This window comes from Pieris napi, chromosome 11, assembly GCF_905475465.1.
Source record: "Pieris napi chromosome 11, ilPieNapi1.2, whole genome shotgun sequence".
Taxonomy (NCBI): domain Eukaryota; kingdom Metazoa; phylum Arthropoda; class Insecta; order Lepidoptera; family Pieridae; genus Pieris; species Pieris napi.
Genome location: NC_062244.1, coordinates 10,235,063 through 10,261,999, shown reverse-complemented (window position 1 = coordinate 10,261,999; position 26,937 = coordinate 10,235,063). Strand labels below are relative to the sequence as shown.

Below are 26,937 nucleotides of genomic sequence, written 5' to 3'. Positions count from 1 at the left end.
ATACATTTTTATTTTCCTTAAATTCCATAACATTTAACAATTATAGGTACACATATACATTATATAAATTAAGACAAAATTATACGAAGAGCAAAACAATTAAAAATATTTTACGTCTAATTATTGTCGTAAAGTTTGAATTTTGATTTTATACAAAGCACTTAAAAAACTTATTTAACGGATACACGCGAACTTATTACATTTCACTGTTTTACATATTTATATTCTTTAAAAAGTTTTATGTATAAACCAAAGACAATATAATAAAAAGCATTATTTACAAAAATTTTAAAAAATCAATTACGGGCGTGTAGTATTCTCACGAGATGATTCTTGCGAGCCGTAAGTTTCTTCATACAGACACGTAATAGATAAGGTTGTACTCAGAAATTTGACTTAGCTCTAAGTATGACTCCCTTATGTCATGGATGTTTAGGATTTTGACATAAGATAATCATTGTTTGCGCTAAGTCTCGTTCTGAAGGTCGCCGCTATAATTCCCACTACATTAATATGAAAACTCTATAAAGTATGATCAAACACGCTTTATATTTTCTATCCCTTTCATGCTAATGCATTCTATTTCGAGATAGAAAGGGACAGTTTTCAAAACTTTTCTATGAATTCTTCTCGCAATTACGCCTTCATAACGGTGTTAATAAACGTACTATAAACTTACATTGTTCAGATATTGTTTATTTGTTAGCATTAGGACAAAACATTGAATATCTATGTGCGGTTTATAGTATATTTATGATGTTAGAAGCCCGCTTAAATACCACATATATTCAATTTTGATTATGCAAATTAAGACAGCTATTGACTAGACTATAACAGAGTAAACATATCCACAGATAACATTCATACAACTTCGATAGACTATAGAATTTTATAAGCGCAGATAACGTAGAAACTGTCTATAGGCGATGCATAGTTATGGCTTAAAATAATTATGACTAGCACCCGTTATGGGAATAAACACATACAAATATAACTAATTTTGTGATGCCCAAGTAAAATGCGACTGTCAATTGTTTAAGTCGTTAGTATCGCGCTCATTTTATTTGACATATATACGTGTGATAAGTTCAGTATTATTATTTATTTCAGTTTACAGTATTAAGTTTATGAAGATGGAAAAATTCATAATAAATATCTATGGCACACTAGTGTATCGCAATTAATTGTTTATTATTAAAGAACAAACACAAAAAATAATATACAAAAAATAACAATTACTAAGCAAAAAAACGGTACTATAATTTACCTTGTCTGATATAGCGACAATGAAAAAAAACAGTTGCGCCCTTTTATGCCCGGACCTCTCGTGATCATTTATTTTTCTTAATAGGCAAGTAGGTGAAGAGGCTACTGTACCTGACATACGCGGTCGGATTCTTGGGTCTAAGGCAGGGTTTCCTCGCGTTGATTTTCTTCGCTGTCCGCCCGAGTGTAATATGGTCATATCCATTGGTGTACAGCCGAGATTTGAACGCGCGACCTTAGGGTTAAGATACGCAGTCTCAAGCCTCTGCTCAATGTATCACATTTACGAATATAACTAAGTACGAAATCCTGAGTTGATTTTTTCAATCTTACGTATACGTCAGTAGCAGTTACGACTCGTAAGTAAGTTTCAAATTATTGGTCCTAATGACCAAATATTTGATTGATGATAGATGATTTATTTTAATATAAAAATAATTTATAGCCTCAAAACATTTACTATGATTGCTAAAAGAAAGCAGGTTTTTAAATATATTTAAAGCATAGGTTTTGCACAGTAGAAACTATATAAATTACAAGAAATCACATGTAAAAGATTTAAAACACAGTCAATGTACAAATTTGAAAATAAAAATCAATTTACAATAAAATCTTAGACCGAAAGTTTGTTTACACTTTAAGCTTTATATCAGTAAACACAAACTTATATTATAGTTTTTACATATTATATACAAATAAATTATAACGAAAGACTAATTTAAGTTTTCAGTCTAACTACACAGTTTAAACTTAATTTATCGGTTCATCGGCAATATCGACGACATTAGAATCGCGCGGTATTACAAAACTCGGGTTCGAAATTTCGTTAAAACTATGCATTAGAACTGTGACAACCAATTAAATCTGAAATAAGGACCTTATATAACCCTATTACCTTGCTTGTTACCATGGTTACGAAGTTTAACATATTAAAAGTTGTGTACATGGTAAGAAACTCGGTGTTATTTTATATGAGGTCGTTATTATTTATTGTGGAATAATAGTAAGAAGGAACTTTAGTCATGTTCCAAACATGCGATTTTTTTACTAAAATCACATAATACTGTAATAAAATCAGTCTCTAATATCGTTAATTAGGGATTTGTTTTCTTTTTCTTAAGAAAACCTTAAATTAATTTTAAAGGCTTCCAAAAAGTTTTTATATATTATGAAATATTTATCAAAATAATTGTGAAAAGAAGTAAACACTTATTTATTGATTATAAGGTTCGCTTTACGCAACTCCAAAAAATATGAGCTCCTTCAACTAATCATACAAGGCAAAGTGGCAGGTAGAAGCGGACCTGGCCGCAGACGCACGTCCTGGTTGAAAAACTTGAGACAATGGTTTGGTCAAAGCACCAAGTCATTGTTTAGAAGCGCGGCATCCAATTAAAATAGCCATGATGATCGCCAACCTTCGCAAGGAGATGGCACTATAAGAAGAAGGTTCGCTTGAACAACACAGGCAGACAACGCAGTTACAAAAAGCAATATTTACATAGGTGAATTTAATACTGATTTTTTGTTAATTTCACGAAGCCTTTAATTTAATTTTATCATCATTACGTATCAGGAAAATTCATTCATCTTTAGTAGGTACTTTTCACTACACCAACTCGACCCTCCCTACACCAACAGGCCCGACGATATTCGTTTTATAGAAAATTATACTGAAATGTCAATTCATGGTAGCTCTGTTCCACGATGTTCACTACACAAAATCTCTTCGGCCCGTACCACTCATACTGTTTCTGTCACTCACTACGGATATTTCTGATTCGTCTTTTCTTCTTCTACACGCGCTGTAGAGTTTTGATAGCTGTAAAGGAATAATAATTTTAAATTCGATGGAAATACTGCTGGACAATTTATTAATAATAATATCGATTTGTCAATAGTTATCCTGTATTTAAAGTTTTGGACTTTTGCCGGCCATTAGTTTGAAACACAAAATCTTATAGTGTAATTATATAATCTTATTTATTTATTTAATGTATTTATTAAAGTTTACCACGTCACACATAGTACTAAATCTACGGTATAAGTTACAAATTATTTTATTTAAAATGTATAACAATTTAGGTAAACATAAATCTTACAAAAAATAATTAAAAAAATACATACAAGATAAAATAAAAATACCAGAAATTTTAGTTACGCACAAAAAACCGGCAAAACAGCGGCGTAGCTTCAAGATAGGCACTTAACAATGCTTTCTTTATTAATCTTATAAATATAATAATAATAATAATAAGCCTTTTTATTTCTTGTTTTACAATAGTTGGTAGTTGATTTTGTTAGTAGGTTAGCTTAGATTATGTTAGTAATATATATTATTTATTATGAATTAACAGGAACCCCGGTTTGGGTAAAGGCCTCCTCCAAAGATGCCCATTTTTGTCGGTCCTGTGCTATGGAGTGCTAGTTTTTGCCGGCTGATCATTTCAGATCATCTTCCCAGCGGTCTAAGGGTCTCTCCTTATAAATATATTAATTTTTTTTTTTAATTTCTAATTTGACTAAGTATACGATTACACAAGGTGATTTTAATTTGAAAATTTATCAACGTAACAGAAGCTTTCTTAATTCTTTCCCACCTAATATCACCGCGTCACCGCTATTTGACAAATGAGTGCTTAAGTCATTTGTCACTATTTACACTTTAAGTAAAAAGAAGTTGTGTTGCGCATCCTTCACAATACTTATGGGTATGCAGTCTGTTATGATAATAAAAATACTATTTTAACATGGCAACATTGTTATATGTGTATTTTTGATATATTACAAATTCTTTTGATAGCTTATCGTCCCATTTATCAGGATGACAACGAAGATTACGGATACAAGTGCATCCAAAACTGTATTTGCTATCTTAAAAGTAATTTAACGATATCGATATTATTACTTCACCTAGTAACCTCCATTACCAAGGCGAGTAAACCGAGAATAAAAACCATATAATCAAAATACATTAGTGAAATTAGTATAAAATAAAAATATGGAATCAATTATGAATTTATCAATCTGAATGTACCACGTTCTAAACAAATAAACGATTTATTATTACTATTTAAAAATAAATTCCTTACCTTAACATACGATCGGACGGGTTGTTGCAATACAAAGATGGCGAATATTACGACACCCTGCAATGCATTGATAAGGTCGAACACCGACCATACTGATACTGCTGATGTACCGGCTCCTGCTGCCCAAGATACCACCTCCAGCACCCAGGATATGCCCATGATGGCGGATAACAGGCAACACTTGCGAAATCTGTATAATATCAATAATTGTTTCCGCTGTATACAACAAGCAAACAAGCCATTTCTACTATTGTTGGTTTCTAGTAGTAATAATAAAAATACATATACTGAACCCCACGGCTAAAGAGTCTCTACTCCAAAGGGAACAAAATCGAAGATGGAGGAAATAAAGTTTCTATTATTATATATATATATATATATATATATACGTATTAACTGTTAATTCTACTGTGAAAAAATAATATTACAAATTTATTATATTCTAATATTAAACTATCAAAGTCTAACTCTATATCTCAAGTATACACGATATATTTAAATAGTCTGAATTATATATTAGATTTAATTACAGATTACGACGGATAAAAACTACGCATTATAATAAACTGTATTTAATACTCTATCTTGTACAGAGCTGTACAAATTAGAACTAAGACAGTATAACATTATGAAATTTCTCCACTAATTATTCAATTCAATGCGGGCTTAGCAAACACGCTTCGATCGTAAGACCTAGATTCTCGACACAATATATGCGGGTCAGGTGAACGAATTTCTTCATTAATAAGTGCTCAAGGGAGGCTGTGTCAATCATCGCCTGATTAATATGAACGTGCTATGAATATTAATATTTTTATCATATTTTCTTTGGTTTTCACGAGTACTATTCACGATCGCTATGAAACTCAAAGGAAGTAATAATCTAATAAACTTTAGTTTTATAGGTAATAAAAATATTATAAATTAAGTATTAATATGTAATTGAACTATGTTTTGTCCTTATCCATCACAGCTTAAATATAATTTGAATGAAGTAGTGAGTAGTAACATACACTAATTTTAATTGAGTTTTTTTATGTAACAGGGAGCAAACGGGCAAGAGGCTCACCTGATGATAAGTGTAACCGCCGATCATAGACAGATAAATACACAAACATTATTAATTACAGAAGATTGGTTCAATAATAGTTGCTTTTTTAATAGAACTGGGGCAAACGGGCAAGAGGCTCATCTGATGTTAAGTGATATCCATCGACACTCTTAATGAGGGCTCGGGAGTGCGTTGCCGGACTTTTAAGAATTGGTACGCTCTTTTATGAAGGACCCTAAGTCGAATTGGTTCGGAAATTTCTCAGTTGGCAGCTGGTTCTACATATTGGTAGTGTGCAGCAAAATCTGGCTCCGTTGTGGAACGACAGACGTGGAGGTGGTGAGTTGTATTTCTAATGAAATTTAATAAATAAACTTACAATTTCTTATATTTCTTTAACCTCTGGTTGAAGTTGACTCGCGGCTCTCTGGTTGGTGAAGTTTCAGTGACGGCCACAGGTTGACCTAGCACCGTATTGAGTCGCACCCAATCATCAGATGTACTGAACTCTGAGTGCGTTAGGTCTAAGGCTGCAAAAATATACTTATTTAAGTTATTAAAGAACTAAATTTAATATTAAAATCCTTTTAACACTAAACTTTGTAATTTCGAGTTTACATTCTCAAAGCAAATCCCTTCATAAAAATGTAAAAAACGTGCTCCTTGAGTCAACAATACCTTTGCTTAAGACGATATTGTTTAGTATTTAAAGTAATATTTTTATTAATATTTGATCTACAATCGACACGATTTTTTCACATAGCAAAATGTTTCAAACCGATTGTGCGGTAATGGCATAAAATTCAAAATCATTTTGATTTGGATAACACAATTTACACTTATGAACGTTAATAAAGAAATACATATTTAAAGAAAAAACTTTTTAACCGGATTAAAGTTGTGCGTATTATTATAAATTTAGAACTATTTAACATAATTTTGAATTTAATACATAACTTTAATCCGGTTAAAAAGTTTTTTCTTTAAATGTGTAAAGGTTATGTCAATCAAAGACAATACGAAATACATATTAAATGCTAAATGCTTCTAATTTTACATTTACTGCCAATAATTCTCAAATCAAGGGTGTAGAACGGACGAGAAGAACTGGCAATAAACTCTCCGCCGCTCTTTTTCATCGCCAAGTATTTTGTTTTACAAAATGTTTGTAACGAGCTACAACCATTACACCGTGTTCCTTATGACATTTTAAGTAATTAATAATAAAAAACAAAGATTTGATCTATATTAGCAGTAGGTATAGTAGCAGTAGGTGAAATAGGAGCACGCACTTACATTCTCGTGGGAACAACACGCATATATCCCTATGTCCCTTTACTTTAAAAGTATCAATCGTTCAAACAAAATGAGTGAAGGTGGTTAGACAAATAATAAAATGCGTACTATCTGACTCGTAATATATAAAACAAAGCACAATTTTTCTCCATAACAACTTAATTTAAACCTAAATTTTTACACAATTTTTACTGAGCTTATAAACCACGGGCTTTTAATTTCAGACAATAAAGATAAAACAAAGAGTGATTTCGTTCTTTTGTTCGTACTAAATTAACATTTTACTAGCCATACACGCGAACAAAACACTTGCTCACAATAAAATACACTCACGAAAATTCAAATAAACAAAGGATTTAGCTTATGTTACAGTATAAAAATCTCAAACAGTTAAAAATATAAACTTTATGATTAAAAAATAAGAAAAGTGGAAATTTTAAAAGTTCTAGTATTATTTAATGATAATGTCTCCTTAAACATTTTCCTAAAGATTTGTCAATTGAATTTATACAATTTATTATATAAAAATGTACGAGTACCTACCTACACCATAATCTGTGTTATTACGTTATTATATATTATAATTATTTTAAATTCATTCGCATATTAAAATCAATTAATAATTTTAAAAACTACCCTTAAAACTTATATGAAAGAAAAAAACAATAACCAATTATATTAGCCAATGTGTGAGGCCTTTTGCAATACGATGCGTATACGAGAATACTTAAGATGATAAAAAAAATTAATATGTCTTAGTTACAGATTCAGAGTGAGCCAAAATGCTGCCTGTCCTTGCAACAATACAGCTTAAGAGACGGTATTACATGTCCTGACTCACCAGCTACAACACTGAACAAATTAAAGGAATGAACATAAGAGTAAAAACCTTCAAAGAAATAATCTTGAACAAAATCTTAAGAGACCTTACTAAAATTTTCTGTAAATATAATACAAAATTTGCCAACAGAAATAAGTAGTAATCATGCTAGTTACAAATGCTATTTTGCTAAGTAATTACATACCTCTGACGACAATATAATCGGAGAATTGTCCAAAAAAATGTTTATAAAAAAAAGTGTGTGTGTGTCAGCTACGACGCACGATTGGAGTTTACTCCTTACGAACGATAAAATGGCGATAATGTTCTGTGGCTATCGACGATATTTTCATACTAAAGGTGGTAAGAATATATGTTTTTACTAGCAGACACGTCCAAGCGTTGCTGAGGCTAAGATCTTTGATATATTACATAGTAGTAAACTATTCATGGGAAACGGCAGGAGTTTTATTTAGTGCTAATTTCACTGACCATTACTATTGACAAAACTCTATGGCACGCTAGACAATCTACTTTTATTTTTTACACCTGTCAACACTGACAATGTTGTAACGTGGCTGTCAAAACGTGAATTCAAAATAGAAAAGTCGGTGTAATGTATTCCATCTCATTCTTTTACACGTTCAATCCCACAGATATAGGAGTAAACTCCAAAAATCACTCTATAAAGAACGTTATGATTAATTTGTTGACTTACGTGAAACGTCCTTAAGCTTGTCATAATGCCGCACAAAAGCTCGGGAAGTGAAGAGAAATATAATTAAATTACTAAGTAGGATTACAGCCACTGGGCCATAGAAATACGGCAACGCGGCCTGGTCCGCTGCAAAAGAGAAAATTAAATTAGCATTCGTGGCCTAAATTATTGAAGTTATACTTCTTTAGGCGCGTTATGAAAAATTGATTAGAGTGAAATTTTACGATGCGCGCGCAAAATGCGCTACAAAATTAACAGAATGAAGTTGCCCACGGAAGATGCTACGGCATTGGACATAATTTAAAAACAACATTCGAATAATAATAGAATTTATATACTTAATGTAAGAGAATAATAATAAATATTTATTTATTTAATTTTTCAAATGTAAACTGAACTTCATTGACTATAATGACTCCTTTTCCAGTCTTTGATTATTTAATTGTAATTAATTAATTGCATGCAATCAAAAACTATTTTTGATAATTTTTTGATAACTTCTTACGCGCGTACATAAGTACACGCACCCTTTTTTTGCTTTAATTTTTAAAACATTTCGTTACTAAAATATGTGATTAACGTCTTGTAAGTAATTTAGACTTACTTTTGAACCAACAGCCTTTAACGCCGAAGTTAGGTTTTAAGTATGTACTAGGTACGGCCGGTGATAGGTCCATTGTTATTGTTATAATTAGTAATAGAATTGGTAGTAAAATTGCGTATGCGCAATACCATGCAAATCTTCGTCTCATACTCCTTCTACTTACTGATGCGTTTATGTATCTTCTGTAAAAAAACGTTTTTATGTGATAAAAAATGTTGCAATTATTTTTTAATTCTTTTATGATTAAAATAGAAAAATAATAAAATGGTTTAGACTGCAAATGCGCTGGAGGTATAAAGCATAGGTATTTGTTTAATTTTGAAGGAGTCTAAGCGACGTCACTGCTTCTAATAAATATTCTTATAAAAGCTCTTTAAAACATATTTAAATAATTACAATTAGTCTTACCTAACATTTAAATAAGTGTCGAAGCACATAACATTCAACCAGAAAAAACAGGAAACAAATGAAAACTGGATGAGGTAGGCTGCAAGAAAAAAAATATTAATTGCATTAATTATCAAAGTATACCAATCTATGTAGAACTATGAACATGTGTGTAAAAAACTACTATAAAAAATTGTTAGTGAGTTCTGAATATATTAAAATCTATTACCGTTATATTTTCTATGTGTATGTATGTGATATAAATAGTTGCTGCATTGAAGTATCTAATGGTAGATTATCTGGTTAAAAAAAAAAAATTTTTTTCTTTAAATGAGCTATTAGTTTTTGTTTTAAATTCAAAACATACGTTCGTTTTTAATTAAGAGAATATCATAACAAAACTACATTAAAACACGTTTAGATATAACATACGTTCGCAGATAGCTCGATTTCATAATAAAAAATGGTAATTTAAATACATTTTAATTCAGTTTTTTATTTAAATAACTCAGAGCAGACATGACATTAGGACTGACAACCCTTGGGTATATATAGATAAACCCTAGAATTTCTTAATATAAATCTATTTGGTACCTTACCCATTATAGAGCAAGCGGTGTTGGGAAAAGCATGTCCGGCCAGCTGCGTTGCCGCTAAACACGAAAATGCTATTGCTAAACACGTAGAATGGCAAGCTAGGGCCTTTCCATGTGTGTCTCTTAGCTCTGTTATGAAGATATACACAACCGCTGTTGCCAGAAGAAACGGCACTGATATTATCAACCCTGAAAATATATTCGTTTATTTATTCTGCCTGCAAAGGTATCGTTAATTTTATTTACGTATTGGGATTGTGACTTTGTGACGACAAAAGGAAATAAATTTAAACTTCTACTATTAACAATTGTAAATATTGGCAATAAACGGGCCAATAATTTTGATAAGAATTGTGATTACTATGATTTAATCTTAAATTTGATTTTCTTTAAAGAACATCTTTTATCTGCTAAAGATATAGAAAATCTACCTATAAGTAAAAGTATAAATAATGTTATCTAATTGAGATCAGTTTAATAAAGATAAACCACTCCTTATGTGGAAATTGTATCCGTTTTTACAACTATCACTAAATAAATTCAAAGCCCTCGTTAAACGCTAAATCAATAAAGCTTGTTATAAATTTTACAAATATTTAAATGATCCTAATTCTTAGGATTTAAGTGTTCCAGTTCAAACAATTTGTATCAAAACCTAGCGATTAAAAAGAGTGGCGGAAAGTTCCTTGACAGTTCTTCTTGCCCGCTCTACGTCCTTGACTTGCGAACTGGTTGTAAATGTAAATTCACAATTAATTTAACTTCTTTTTTGACGTTCATAAATGTACTTGTTTACCTATATGAATAAAGTTATTTTGAGTTTGAGTTTATCAGAATGAACTGTTTTTAACCATTAAAAAAAACAATAAAAAAGTTAAATTAATTCACTACTTACTAACCGATTGCGTAAGCGATAAGCGTGGGTGACGTGCCAGCTTCCTCAATGGGCGCGGAGAAGCACACCAGTGGAAGCGTCACTCCAGCTGGATTGGATTCGTTCCAAAACGTCTCCATACAAAAATTCCTTGTGCCCAACAACGGAGGCTTACTGAACGGCATGAATAGAGAGCCATTGAATAAAAGATAAAACTCATCTTCGCTCATTTTGTCCGGCTCTAGTTTGTACCTGAAAAGTTATCAGATTTAGGCTTATGAAGACCTCGACATAGTGATTGATTTTCTGGTTTTTGTAAGCCTTTGATAACGATTTATATATCTAAATGGTTGTTTTAAGACAATAAGAAAAAAATATCTGCAGGTAAAGTGAATGAATGTCTAACATCAACGTTTTTTGTTTATTTTTTTAAGTTTACATTTTAATAACAATAATTTTCATATAAAATTTTTATTCTGTTACAGCAGTAAATAAAGTATGTAATACATTCCTATTTATATTCGTTGAAGAAGTTTTATTTAAATTTAGAATCAACTTCCGCCCACTGCGGAATTTACGGCACGTGTTTATAAGTTATAGGCTAGATGTTATTCTTAAATGAGCTACAAAACGGCGTGAAACATGAGTAAAACAGGATACATAGGTGACATTTTTAGTCTACGTTTTATGAAAAAAGTCGATTATACTTCTTTTTGAATTCGAACACACTTTGAATTTCCCGCGCACATTGACAACTGTCAGAAATTGACATATGACATGACGATGTGAACGTTTTCAAAAATTGTGTTAGAGAAGAATTTCACATGCTTTTAAATTCAAAATGAATAGGTGAAATAGTGAGTTTTATACTTTTCGATTTAAAATATATTAATTGGATGGCTTAAACAAAAGCTGGCTTATTTTAGTATATCTATAACAGTTTTTGCCGATTGACTTCTAATTAGAAGAAGTAATACTCAAAAACAATTGTTTTATGAACAAAGATTACTTTTGTAAATCGAGTTGTAAAGTGAGTGTTTTGCCAGCTAGTACAAACATCCAAAAGAATTACATCACTATTAAAAAAACTCACCTATCATAAGCACAAGGGTTGCCGACTATAGTTTCAAACACATTGCTATCGTAACTCCATATGTGCGTTTCATTAGCTTTGTGGAATATTGGCTGGAAAGTAAGGCTCGACCGGGCGCAGACTGTTTTTGTTTTTCCATTTTCGATTGTGACGCTCAAGTTTTGCCCGCTCGCGCAACATTTTGGCACAACTGGCAATTCCTTTTTCACTTCCTGCTCTTCTTCCTGTTGAAGAAATGTATATATTAAATGTTTGTGGTTAATCAAGTGATTCATATTACTTATTATTATGTTTGTCACGTTTATTGAATGTCACGAGTTTGGTAAGGATAAAATATTTTACAGGATGGGTTCTAGTTTTGAGGTGAAACATGAATTAATAAAATATAAAGATACCCACATCTTAATTCATCAAAATTAATTTTAATTATTCGGCGTAATAGAGTGGTAAAGTTTAGCGAACCAAAGCAAACATTTTACCTCTTAAAATACCGCAGAAGTTTCTCATTAGACACATGTGTAGCGCAGTTAATAATTTAAATAATAACATATTAATGGACACCACAGATCTACATCGAACACAGACCTCTACTATGATGCTGGCTCTAGCGGCTAAAATTGGTACTAGAGTCGCCATTTTGAAATGTCAGACTGACATTGTTTATTTTTAGTAAATTCTTGGTGCGTACAATAAATATTTTTACGATATACCAACATGTAATAAAAATGTAACTAAAATGTATTTATTTTTATTTCTTGCATTATTAATTACAATGGGTGTAGTTTTAATTATCGAACAGTTCTGATTGCTAGGTATCTTAAAAGATATTATATTAATAGCACAGGTAATATCATATCAATTGTTCCTAAGCTTGTGTCACTTTTAAGCCTAGATCTGTATTTTCTAGATACTAGTATACATTGTTTTATTAAGACATTTCAATAAATTATTATGTTAGCCTGCATGACTTCAAATTATTCCCCTTATAATGGTTAATTTTTATTTACTGGCAATACTAATATCCATGACAGCGACGCTCTTACCGGTCAAGAAAAGTATGTGGCACTGTGCTAATATAATTCTCATTTGCTACGGCATTTATTCACAGATTATGTAGATAGTGTCTAAATATAATGACGTAGAACAACATAACAAAAACGGATTTGGCACTGCATCGACCAGAAATCCTACGACGAATTTCCGCATACACTCTTATAACATTGCCATACACGATCATGAGTGAGCTATGACAAATTTACCACGTGAACGATGTACTCAGCTAATAAACATAAACAAATATTAGGGTGTATAACCTCCATTTGATACGTTCGGGGAAATCCCGCCCAAAAGGCAATTAAAGGGAAGGACAGCTTAATTTGGTTGTCATTTAAGAATGATGAATTGGCTAATATATATTCAAGTGGAGTATTTCAACTTATTCGTAAGGTTGAGGTTAGATATTCTTGAAACAGCTCACGTATGTTTCTTGAAAGTAATCTTTATTATAAAATACCTGTCGGCGCGCTATTACCCACCTTTAGTTATGGTATATAGCGAGATATTATTATATTTAAAATAATAAATAAAATATCAACTTACAAAAAATGCTATAAAAAATATCCGTTCTTTCCCTTTATATATTAAATGTCAAAATTGATAATTTTTTTATTAATATCATGAACATAATCCTGGATATTACTTAACAACATTCCCGTTCTCTCGGGGATGATTATTTTGGTTTTGCAAATTATTTTTAAATTAAATTATTTAACATATAAATAACATTCCATTAAAATTTTGTAGCAAACTCGCGTTTAAAAAAGGCATACAAACTAACATTTAGTACACACTTACAATGTCCAAATATTATATGCGAATAAAACCCTAACTGAATTACTTTAATATAATAAATGCCTATCCAAAACCACGTAGGGTAAGTTAACTAGTATTCATATATCCTTCAGATGTGCGGAAAAAGTTCAATATTGTGTCAGCTTGTTAGCAACGTGCTTAAATATAATGATATGTAATAATGCGGAAAATGAATATAAAAGATAGCGCCAGTACTCTGCAACTTCGAATAGCAACACCGACAACGTACCCAATGTTTTTGTGTGCATTTTCGATGTAGTTCTCTCAATAAAGTATGTCGCAACATTGGTATACAATAACTCTGAGTCGCCATCGAAACTATTTTAATACGAGACAACAAAAATTTGTGAATTTTTCGTAATGAATGAAAGGTTTTCTTTTATCAGTCGGTCACTGAAAAAATATATCGCTATTCCATGGTCACACTGTCAAAACAATATTTCGCCACGCTGTAGTCGAATGCAGCAATAGATTTTAGAATTTCGGTATCAAATCAGAATCAGTTTTAATAATCAAACTCCCTGATTACAGTAATTATTGACAATATCCTAATATTAGATTAGAAGACAGCTGTCGAAATGCGCTCTCTCTCACACTACAGCTTGTCTAAAGTAGTACAGGCCCGTACTCATCCATTATTTGTTTGGTCACCTGGCAGGTAGAAAGCCCTACCGAAATGATCTGTCTTTTTGGGAATCTAATTTTATAGATATAAATAACATTCCATTAAAATTTCAAGCTGCCTCAAAAACATTTTTTATAATTTTTTGCAAAAAATGTTTGCACGCGTCTGGCAATGTTACAGCCCCGATTAAATTGTCTGGCTTATTTTTTTTCGTATTTATTAAGTATTACACTGCAACATATATAAATTGCGTATTGCCTCAAATATATTTTTGGGGAAAAAAAATTAATATTTTTAAAAATGTAGGGGTTGATTTAGCCCCGCTACTCACCAGCCAGGTCTGCAATTCCGTGTTGGAATATAATAGGAGAGGTATGTGACAAGTTTTCAGCTTGCCTCAAATACCTGCCCAAAAATTGGTGCCAGCTCTCCTACTACTATTATGTAGTGCTTGTAACGTTCTTATAATGATACCGTAGAGATATGGTACCAGAATTAAGGGCCAGCCAATGCAACCAAACATTTTAAATTTATTTTAGTGTAATATTTATTTTTGTATTTGCAGGTTCCTTGAATGGAGACCTAGGCAGAACAAAGGCCGCGCGGCCGCCCACCGACTAGGTGGACTGACGACATCGTCAAGGAGGTTGGCTCCCAGTTGATCCAGAGAAACCAGTGCAGGGCGTAATGGAGAAAGATGGAGGAGTCCAGAAATGGAACAAAATTAGATGAGAATGATGACGTTTATTAATATAATATATAACTTAGGATATCACCCTATTGTAAGTTATTAATGATTCTGTCCTATTAAAAGTTTCATTATTAAAATGAGCGTACATTATACATAATAAAAGGTACATATAATAATGTAAATAAATATAATTACACGTAACGCTTTGACCAAATACTACTTAAACTAATTCAAATTGCAGGTAAACAAACACAGCAATTCAATTTATTTTAAATCCATCTTTATTATCTCTCGTAGAAGTTTCCCGGAAAACATAACCAGTAAGAACAAGACATTTTATCTTAACAAAATACGACCGAAGTCGTGAAAAACAAACATCAGTTGAAAATACGAGCGACCTCTGTCCAAAGTTTTGTGTGAGGTTGATACAATTTGTTTTATAAGGTTTCTCCCAGTGGAAAGCTGCGTGACGTCACTGTCAACCATCACGAGGAAGCCAGGTGAACTTTACACAACTTCTTTGTGTTGTAACGTAAACACTAAAATGTTTTCAGGGAATGTTTTCACCTTTTTACGTGAACTTTTGCTTTTGCAAAAGGTAACGGAAAAATCTAATCTAAATTTATTTCGCTTTGAATTTTGACCGCTCTTGACTCTTAATAAGTGAACAAATGGCGTAAAGTCTAGATATCCTATATTCAGTTAAAGCATAATCTTAAATTGGGCTAGCTGATGGCGACGTGTATCTCGTTCCTATATAATATTAAATTTCTCATGTAAATAAATAAAAAAATTTGTAATGAGAAATAAAGTTCTTTAAACATAATTACTTCATGAAAAATAGAAAGTACTTATTAATTAATATAAAAAAAAACATTATTGATTGAATTGCGATATTGAATGGATACATGGCACGAATACATTGGACGCGAACAAAAATCTGTTTTCGCATAAGGACTTCAGCTATTCCTGGACAAAGACACGTTGTTACCAGGCCTCGTTTATAGCGCAATAGAGGGACTGACAGGTTTTAGTGAGTAGTGGGGCACTTACACACTGTTTGTTTCGGCGTGGGGTGTGTACATAAATTCCCCATCGTAATAAAAAAAGGGAGACTCTCATCCCTGACGCCGTAGGTTCGAGTATCAATGGACTTTATGTTTATATTGTCTAGCACTCGCATAAAGGAAAACACCATAAGGAAACCGATGTCAAATAAACTCAAATCTACATGTGTCAGACACAAGGCTGATCCTACTAGTCGATGAAATAAAAATGATCAAAGAAATGGACGCAATCTGAGGCCAAGCCCCATATTTGTTTGTAGCGCCACTGAATTATAATACTAACCAAAATATATACCCACTCGTTTTATTATTTTACACTTTCGCATTCAAAGTAGTCACGTTTTGTGTAAAATGAAAGGCGAAGTCGAGACCAGGCGCTGATAAAATCTTTTAGGTGTTAGTTTTGTTACCTAATTAAATCAATTATAATGCGGAAATGTTAGACTGGGGCTGCGAAACAATCACACTAGGCGTGGTAAGCGGTCGCAATTGTTAGAAGCCCCGCGAGCGCGTTGTGTTGGACGTTACACCCTCAATACTATTAAATGTAAGACTGATATATTTAGTAGTCTAGTCGACAAGTTGAAAATGGAACAAAATAGAGATACTGCTCTTAAAATTATGTGCGAAAGCTCATTGGATCCAGAATGACGTCTAGAAAAATGTGCTAAAGGTTGTTTTTGTTAATTTTAGAAGTTTTAGAAAAAAATTAAAAAAAAGTTGAATATTTGTTTATAACAACTTGGTAAGTTAATAAACAATAGAATTGTTGATAAAAAAAATTTTTTTTCTGTTTCTTTATGGAGGACTGTCAATTATGAGTTTTATAAAAAAAAATTCTTAACTAATTATTTAAACAATAGAAAATTGTTATTAAGGAAATTTTTTTTTTTTAAATCATAAAATTTTTAATGTAATAAAGTTGTGTTAAATTTTTTTTAAAAAATATTGATTTAATCAATTTGTTTAAAAAAAATTTATCAACAAATGGCGGGAATTTTTTTTTTTGCAAATCAATAAATATCTTGTATTAATAAAAAAACGATTATATGATGATTTAGAAAAAAAAAAAAATTTAACAACATTACATGGATTTTTAAGTTTTTGTTTAAGTAAAAAAATTGTTATCAACAAAGTATAAATATTTTTTTAACTTTTATGGCACGATCTTGTTAGGTATGTATGTAAGAAAGGCTCTACGAAGCGAAATATTTTTACGACCATTATTTAAACATATTTTTTCACTTACAATTAAGACGGTCGTTCGAGAAAATTTCGTTAGTTAACAATTATTTAACTTGTTGAAAAATGAACTTTAAGTAAAATTTTCAACGGGAATAAATTAATTATAGTGTTCAGAACACACCATAATTTTTTCAAATTTAAAAAAAAAATTCAATACCTTAAATAAATTAATTAATGTGCCGTAGTCGCTTTTGACGCCACGCGCGAATCCTAAAAATGTCACCCGCAGACCTATTTTCAGCGTTAAATTAAAATTATAAATAATGGAGATAGAGTTCCGTGAGTTAGGGGTTTTTTATTGGAAATTTCCTCCTGTTTCAGAATCTTTATTTGAAGTTTCTTAAATATTAATAGTTTATCAAATATTGGCACATATAAAAACTAAATGCCATTTTTTTTTTCATCTTTAATTGTCATAACTTTTGCAATTTTTTATGTGCTAATACACGCTTCTAGGCGTCATTCCGGATCCAATGAGCTATCGCACATAATTTTAAGAGCAGTATCTCTATTTTGTTCCATTTTCAACTTGTCGACTAGACTATAGTTGCACACTGGCTGAATTCACATTATTCATCATTTGTTATAAAAAGTTTAGGTTTTATGTTTTCTTGATTTGTTTATATGTTCTAAGTTTAAATTTTGTATTAATAAGTTTTCTATTGTATAAGTATTAACTTACGGTAAGAATACTGTATTCATTAATAACTGTTAAATTTAAATTTCGCACCTTTTAAATGTAGAGTGACATTCATAATTTAATATGAATTGAAATAGTTTTTTTCTATTCTCTGACGTTACCAATAGTGTACTCTGTTTATTTTAAAATAAGTTACAGTTCCCGTAGTCTTTCGTTCTATAAAAAAATTCAAGGTTCACTAACAATTTCAGCTACTTTAAATATTAATGTGACTTCGAATTTTTAACACCTTTGAATAACCAAATTATTAATATTTCTATTTGAAATCATCTTAACTTAGTTTTAATGCAGTTAAGTTAGGAAGTTATTTTTTTTATAAAAATAAGTTAAATTAAATTTTTGTTATAATTCAACTCATATACATATTTGAAAAGTAGTAACTTAAAATTTTTAAAGATAATATATGAATTTACTCATCAGTGATGTTGCAATCTACCCTAATATTGAAAGACTAAAGAGTTTGTTTGTTTGGTTTACCATACTAATATCAGGAACTACTTTTTTACAGAATTAAGGTGTGTAAAACACAAATACAATAATTGAGCAGTGTTGGCCGAGTGGCTTCACCGGCTGTGCACCAATGCACTTTCTTTCTATGTGCGCATTTAACATTTGCTCGAACGGTGAAGGAAAACTTCGTGAGGAAACCGACATGTCTTAAACCCAAAAACTGGACGGCGTGTGTCAGGCACTGAACCACCTACTTGACAATTAGATTTAAAAATGATAATGAAAGATTCAGAAATCTGAGGCCAAGACCTAAAGAGGTTATAGCGCCACTGATTTATTTTTTAAATCACAAATACAACTAGTATTTACACGGTAATTCTAACATAAAAAATGTTTTATTTAAACCGGTTTATTTAAGTATATTTATACATAGAAAATAATGTGGCAAGTAGCAAAGTTTTCAGGCCAAGCGTTCGCAGGAAATAGAATTTAGGGGTGGCTTAACACGTGAATGCCCGTGTCATGAACGTGAACGTGTACGTGTTTAACGTTTTCAATTTCGCTGATAATTCATTATTTGACTTCGAATATATAAATTAAAAAAAAAGCTTTTTTAAGCTTCAGTTATCTAATCGGTATTTGGCGAATAAGTATTTTTAAATAGGTAATAACTAAACAAACTAAAAAAGAGAAATCATTTTTATTTTTTTTAAATTTATGTTCACGGTTTTTTAATAAATAGATTTAACTTATACTGTAAAAACTGTATTATATACGATGTGGTATACTTTAATAAATAAATATATGTATTTCCCGTAACTCGCACATATATTTTGGTAAATTTACGACATTCTAAACTTTTTCACTTCCTATAGCTCTTCCGTGACGAACTTTTGCACTTTTATTAATTGTATAGCTTTATAAAAGCATTTGTTTTGATACAAAAATAATAAACTTTTCTTTGGAATTCGGCATAACTATGTGATTTTGCTGTTTTATTAAAACAAATATATTGCCATTAAAATAGTATTGAAAGCATCAAACAGCCAAAATATTGTTCTACGGTATAGAGTAACGATAAATTCGATACATTTTTAAGGATTTAAATAAGTAAAATAATTTTCCGACTAATGTTTGGCAAGTACGTTTATATTATATGTATTTCTATCTAATGGACAGTCCATTAAACAATTCTAAATTTAAATGTAACGATAAGTAATTAAAAAAAACGAAACGCTCAGACGTAGTACCTACTAGATTCTTCTATAGTAATCACATTTGGCAATTCGAAATTTAAATTTACGTAGCAATAAACACTCGAATATAGAGCGACATATCACTGTCGATATTATTCGATTATATGCCAATTTGAAAAAGAGCACGAACGAGGCCGCAAGTGTAGAAACTTCATCGCAATCTCTGTAAGTGGGTCCCATTGAGACGCGGGTTTATCGGGCTTTATTAGTTATTTATTCTAACATATTGCTCCGAGCCTGGGAAATGTCCTTCATATAAATTGCATTGTTTTTCTTCCCAAGACCGCCACTAGTTATGGAGGTAATTTATGTCCGACCTTTGCCTTCAAAGGGCAAATAGATGATAAGAATACAATATTACGAAAATATAAAATTGTTGTTTTTCATTTAAAAATTATAAAAGCTTTTACAGACTGTTAGATTATAGACAAGTGTATTTATTACAACATAGGTTTAAAGTTTAAACAACAAAAAATTTAGAAGTTTTTGAAGTTATACTTCTTTAGGCGCGTTATAAAAAATTGATGAGAGTGAAATTTTACGATGCGCGCGCACCGTGATACAAAATTAACAGAATGAAGTTGGCCACGGAAGATGCTACGGCATTGGACATAATTTAAAAACAACATTCGTAATAATAGAATTTATGTTACACTTAATGTAAGAGAATAATAATAAATATTTATTTATTTATTTTTTCAAATGTAAACTGAACTTTATTGACTATAATGACTCCTTTTCCAGCCTATGATTATTTAATTGTAATTAATTATTTGCATGCAATCAAAAACTATTTTTAATAATGCCAAAGAAGTATAACTTCTTACGCGCGTTCGTAAGTTCACGCACCCTTTTTTTTATTTTAACATTTCTTACAAGAGAGCATATACTGGGGGCTTGGTCAAGATGCCTTAACAGTAGTGTATGTAGAAAGTCGAAAACTAAATTTGTATGAAAATGACAGTTCGTGTCGACAAATTGTTCAACAAATTAAATGCTAGTGCAGCTGGTTATTTAGTAAAACAATGGGCAGGTTTTTATTATCTTATGTTTCGTTGAGTTAATTTCATCAACCACTCATCTTTCGTGTTTGAAATATTAATAGAGCAGGAAAAACGTGCGTCGTTGACACAAGTCAATATCATTCAAAACGTCAGGTATATTGACATTTGACAGCTGCCGTAACATCACATTCATATTAATAATGCCATTAGAATTTCAATTTTATCTCTGGTTTGTAATTCGAATAAACTCATTTTAAAAAGATAATATTGAGAAATAACGACCCGTTGTCGCCACTGTGGTGTTTGTAAAATATGAAGGTAACTAGACTAAATTGAAACTTATAGATTTTGTGATATATATTGCGCATTTTGCTTGCCATACCGCAAGCCTTATGTAACAGAGAAACAGTAATAACGATGATAGATAGATATCGGCAAATAGATATTATTTTACTATCTTATTATTAGTTTTATCTTCTATATGCTATTCACCTACTTGCCTACTAGAAAAAATAAATGATCACGTAAAAGATACAGAAATCTGAGGCCTTAATGCATGGTTCTAAATCTAGCGCCACTGGTTGTTTATATCTTCTATGCTCTTTTAATGAATACTGTGGCATAGTAGTAGTGTAGTGATTTGTGGATTTAGTTTCCGCACTGAGACCATTGGTATATTGTGCGTTAAATCCTGGCTAATTAAGCCTAGCTCCTCCAGCTTAAAGCTCAGAAGTTTAATGGACACTTCGCAGACTTCGCGGAGGGACCTCACAGCTCTGAAGATTTCTAGCATAGCAATTCGTTTATCTGATATATCTTTGAGGTTCTATGCAATGAATATACCTATAAAAATATTACGACAATTATTTTTATTACTTCCCTGAACTTGTTCTCGTACCGGTCGGATGTCCGTCTCATAAGAGTCATTTATTATAAAGATTACATTTAAATGCACGCATATGCTTCTGCAATATATAATCATGCATACATGGCAAGTCTATATATAGCCTGGACTTTTGTTTTTATTATGCAAACGATGGATTTTTTTATAGAATAAAACAAACGAACCTACGAGACGCCCAAAATAGCAGCAAGAGCAGTCATCGCAGCCCATAGACACCCATTCTAGTGGATTGCCAGCCTTTGAGGAACTAGTGTACTCTTTCTTTAAACGATTGAAGGTCGTATCTCCTAGAGAAGACCCCCACCGGGAGTCGATTCCACAGTTTGCTAGTTCGCAAAAGAAAGTGTCTTATGAAGCGGACTGTGGATGACTTCCAGCCAACAAGGTGGTGCTGTTTAACCTGTAGTGTGTATAACCTATAGTTTATATAACAGGCCTTATAACATAACTTTCGTTATGATATAGGTAGCTTAGGTTACCTTTGTTGGTTTAAAAAGAATAAAATCTAAAACGACTGAAGCGATTTAAAAAAACTTTCACATACAACCCTTCGTAATATACGCTATTATTTGCAAAATATTTAAAAAGGGTGCGTGTACTTATGTACGCGCGTAAGAAGTTACACTTCTTTGGCATTATTAAAAATAGTTTTTGATTGCATGCAAATAATTAATTACAATTAAATAATCAAAGACTGGAAAACTAGTCATTATAGACAATCAAGTTCAGTTTACATTTGAAAAATTAGAAAAAATAAATATTTTTTTATTATTCTATATTATTTACATTAAGTGTAACATAAATTCTATTATTATTCGAATATTGTTTTAAATTATATATACATATTTAAATTATGTCTAATGCCATAGCATCTTCTGTTAATTTTGTGTCACGGTGCGCGCGCATCGTAAAATTTCACTTTCATCAATTTTTCATAACGCGCCTAAAGAAGTATTTCTTCAAAAATGTTTAGCCGTGTGAAGCCAGGACAAACCGCTAGTATAAAAATAGATATTTACATTGGTGAGAAATAACGTCACATTTTAATATTAAACATGAATATTGAATTGAATATTCTAAAGGGATACACAATCCGAGATTTCGTTGGTACATTTGAGAGGACTTATTGTTAGAATTTGAATATATATTCCGACTTATTCGTAAAAGTATAAGCCTCTATAGTAAATAAATTCTTTGTCAAAAATAAAATGGACAAAAGATTTACTGGATTTGAGCATCTTATTGACAGATTTTCTGCAACATAAAGACTACTTATTCATCCATTACTTCAAACTGAGCAAATTATAATAACAAGAAAATATTATAAGTATTCCTATTTTTGTCGTAAGCAGACAGTCTCCTTTTAAAACAAGTCTGGAGTTCCAAGACTCAATTCCCGTCAAACAATAATTGTCGTTTCGGTAGATTACAATAACGGAAACGACAATTTCAAACGGCTGCTTTGTCTTAATAACTAAATACGCGGAATCGCCTTTAAAAGTTTATGATTATTTTATAGGCTTTATATAGCAAATCCAAATTCTAATTAAGTCGAAATCGCAGACAATTATATAGTATATACAGTTATATACATATATAGTAACTATTTCATTAGCAGTATATGAAACAGTAATACAATATTAATTATTTACATCATTAAGGCAAGGTTACATATTACGAGGTACGTGCCAAGAGTTAATAAGGGGTTCTATAAAAGCTATGAAATCGTGTTGTCTTATCTCGGTGCGTGACAAGCGAGATGCGAGAGTCCCTTTGACAACTGATAAACACCTACGCTACTTCTAATATTATCTGTAGTAGACTGAATTCGAGCATGGACTTTGTGGGTTTAATTGTATGTAGGTAGGTATATGAACAAGTAACAGTGACTATTTATTTTCTTCTCGCCATAGAAGTCGTATTACCAACACAAAAATCGAATTAAGAACATAATACCCGTAAAAAACAAAAATATATAAAACCTTTTTGTAGCAAATGATGAATAAAGCGAATAAATTCAGACAATGTGCCAGTATATAGATTAGTTTCAATATAAATAGCGTGCAATATTCGCTCGCGGCACTGCTAGCAATTGCGGCCGCTTTCCACTCCAAGTGTGGTTCCGCTTAGAGTCTCAGTCCCTCCACTATGTACTACCTCCAAAACCGTTTTATACAGCTTATTAGTATATATTATATTGCAATATTTATACGAGATTGGTACGTTCGAACATGCTTCAAGAACAAAATTTTTTTATATATGTACGACTTTTTTTGGCTGACCCACAATCACTACATGACTAACGTACAATTTAGAATACTTTTGATATTAATTATATTGCAATACAAAACTAAATATTAAGACATGTGTGCCGTATTTGTGTGTATGTGTGTGTATAAATAAACTGCTGTACTTAGGATTTATTTTTCTCGTTATCCATTATTGAAGGTTGCTTGTCCACCTTTGTAGGTTTTACCACGTAAATTTCTTCTTCTTACAATTCTAAATAATAGGGAATAGCACGTCATAGTTTGTACTAGAAAAGTGCGTATGCGGAAGCTTCAAAAGCGTTCCAATAAAGCCTTATCTACGAAGTACGTGTCCGTAAGTCAGTAAAGGGCGCCTCCAAGACATTGCACCCACTCGAGCCTTCACTAGAACCTCGCTTAATTGAATGGGAACCTTTTATAAACTCTCAATAAATATGATAATTCGACGTTGAATAGCATTTTTGAGATATGGATAGCAGTTACCGCCCACTGAATTTTGTATGTACAAAGCGTTCGATTCTTGAGGCCCCGTGGTATATTTTTATGAGATACTTTAATTAGGACACTTTTGTGTACTGCTTCATTCATAAAAAAAGGGTGCGTGTACTTATGTACGCGCGTAAGAAGTTATACTTCTTTGGCATTATTCAAAATAGTTTTTGATTGTATGCAAATAATTAATTACAATTAAATAATCAAAGACTGGTAAAGGAGTCATTATAGTCAATAAAGTTCAGTTTACATTTGAAAAATTAAATAAATAAATATTTATTATTATTCTCTTACATTAAGTGTAACATAAATTCTATTATTATTCGAATGTTGTTGTATGTCCAATGCCGTAGCATCTTCCGTGGGCAACTTCATTCTGTTAATTTTGTGTCACGGTGCGCGCGCATCGTAAAATTTCACTCTCATCAATTTTTCATAACGCGCCTAAAGAAGTATAACTTCAAAAATCATTTGTATAACATGTATCTTTATCTACAAGGTGTCTCAAAAGAAAGTTCATATTTAGTTGATCGGAAATCAATTTGCCTGAGAAAATTTCACGAACTCGTGGCAGAGACGTATTGGACGTGTGTGACGTTGCTCCGTCCTGCTGTCCATGTTCTTTGGTTATAGCCAGGAAAGTTTTGAAGTTCAGGCACCAAGAAGTCGTCTAACATTTTCACATAACGCTCTGAAACTCAATGTTAACTTTCTTTTGAGACACCTGTTATATAATTCTACTGTACGCACTGTATGTCACTAAACTCCTCTTGAACGCCTGGACGGATTTGAATGACTTCTTTGTATGCGTTTGGGTGACACCCTGGATGGTTTAGATTCACAAATTAGTCCGACAGATAGCACTGCAGTCGGTACTTTCATACTTTGTTTAATATCTTAATCGCTTGAAATATCATGCAAGACAACACATGTCGGATCCGCTAGTTTATATAGAATTACAATATACACTTATGAACGTCAAATAAATATGTTCTACGCTTCCGTTTTAATGCATATAAACCCTCTTCCAAAACACTGAAAGCTTGTATATATTTTTAAGTGTATGTAAAGATAAACTTGGACAACGTGAACGTGACAGGAAACAAGCTTGTCCATACTAAGACGGTTACAGGTAAACAATCGTCTTTCGACACTTTGTTACCAACGCATGCTGTTTGTTTTTTGACATGTATCACAGAGCTCCAGAAAGTAAAGAAAATCTTATCGAAACTGGAGGGCACCAAACTTCGAAGCCGATCCCCTATGGATCTATCAAGTAAAGGCCCTTATAGGTCTCATCAGCACCCAGGCGCAGAGGCCGAAGACAGGAGAGTGGAGGAAGTTGTTCGGTGCCACTAACACAACCATCAGAAATGAAGAGCGTAACTGAAGACGAAAGATAAATTATCGATGAATTATTTACGATCACCCAGATACTTTTACCTTATCAAATTAAAAAAGCAGTTAAGATGCACGCGATATAACATTAACGAAGCGACGGTATTTATAAGCGAACCACGTCAGATCCGCACAAAATAAAACACCGAAACCTGTCATTCATTACTTACTGAAATAGCATCACAGCTATTTCTCGATAAAAGATTTATTCCCGATAGCTTTTAACGTATAAATAAGATACATTGGAAGTGTTTTAACAAAATTAGCAAAGACTTGTTCGGAAACTGAGTCTCTCGTATTTCAACCAACATTTGAAGAACGCGGCTACTTGGCGAATAAACTTAATGCCCTATTATTTAATTAGTGATTCAAGGAGACAGAACATGTATATCATTTAAGGTTACAATATGATTTTAAATGATCTTATTTAAATCTTTGCTAATTTACGTAATTTTTTGCGAATAATGAACTCAAATCGAACAATTGTGAGTGTCTTAAACAATGTTTTGTCACATTTTATTTTGAGTAGAAACTTTTGCACACATAATAATAGACGAATTACTTACTTTGTAAAACCAGTACCGATTTCCAATGATAGGAACTGGCCCTTTCTACCAAATGCCGATTCCAATTGGAATAATTATGGCATCATTTGGTGTAACCCATTTGGATGTACAAAATGACTAGGTCACAATCTGAGACCTAAAAAATGTATAACCACTGGTTTTATTAAGTTCAGTATTTGATTGTGTCTTCAAAACCGGTCCGAAAACGATACAGAATCTTAGCTTACTTTGAAAAACAATTGCAGATCAAAGGATTTGTCAGTTATTCAATTATTAAATCCTTATTAAGGTAACAATGCACAATAAAAACCCTTACAGTAACAATTAAACTCGTTAAATATTAACTGAGATTGAAGTATTGGAATGTATGAAATTACACTGGAACAATCACTTAATAAGATTAACCATACAAAGGCGATCCTCTGATTACGGTTATTCGATTCATAAATCCGTTTAAACTTTAACCCGTCAGTGATCTCAGTTGAAATTCAATAACTTTGATCCCTCAGGCTTCGATGGTGATCTAGAATCTGCCATAACCGGTTTTAATGTAACGGCGTATTGTTATACTATGAATTTATCTTTAAATTATTGCTCGAA

General features: G+C 31.7%; 1 protein-coding gene across 1 annotated transcript in view; it reads right to left on the bottom strand.

Annotated features, from left to right (window-relative positions):
- Positions 1-2,912: 2,912 nt before the first annotated feature.
- Positions 2,913-26,937, bottom strand: part of LOC125053854 (G-protein coupled receptor Mth2-like) — a 93,100-nt gene continuing 69,075 nt past the window's right edge. The window contains exons 2-10 of the mRNA XM_047655446.1: positions 11,798-12,021; positions 10,730-10,956; positions 9,834-10,019; positions 9,256-9,334; positions 8,848-9,029; positions 8,244-8,369; positions 5,789-5,939; positions 4,359-4,548; positions 2,913-3,088 (exon numbers count right to left, since the gene is read on the bottom strand). Coding sequence (XP_047511402.1) covers positions 2,981-3,088; positions 4,359-4,548; positions 5,789-5,939; positions 8,244-8,369; positions 8,848-9,029; positions 9,256-9,334; positions 9,834-10,019; positions 10,730-10,956; positions 11,798-12,021 — 1,473 coding nt within the window. The 3' untranslated portion in view covers positions 2,913-2,980. The remainder of the gene's footprint in view (positions 3,089-4,358; positions 4,549-5,788; positions 5,940-8,243; positions 8,370-8,847; positions 9,030-9,255; positions 9,335-9,833; positions 10,020-10,729; positions 10,957-11,797; positions 12,022-26,937) is intronic.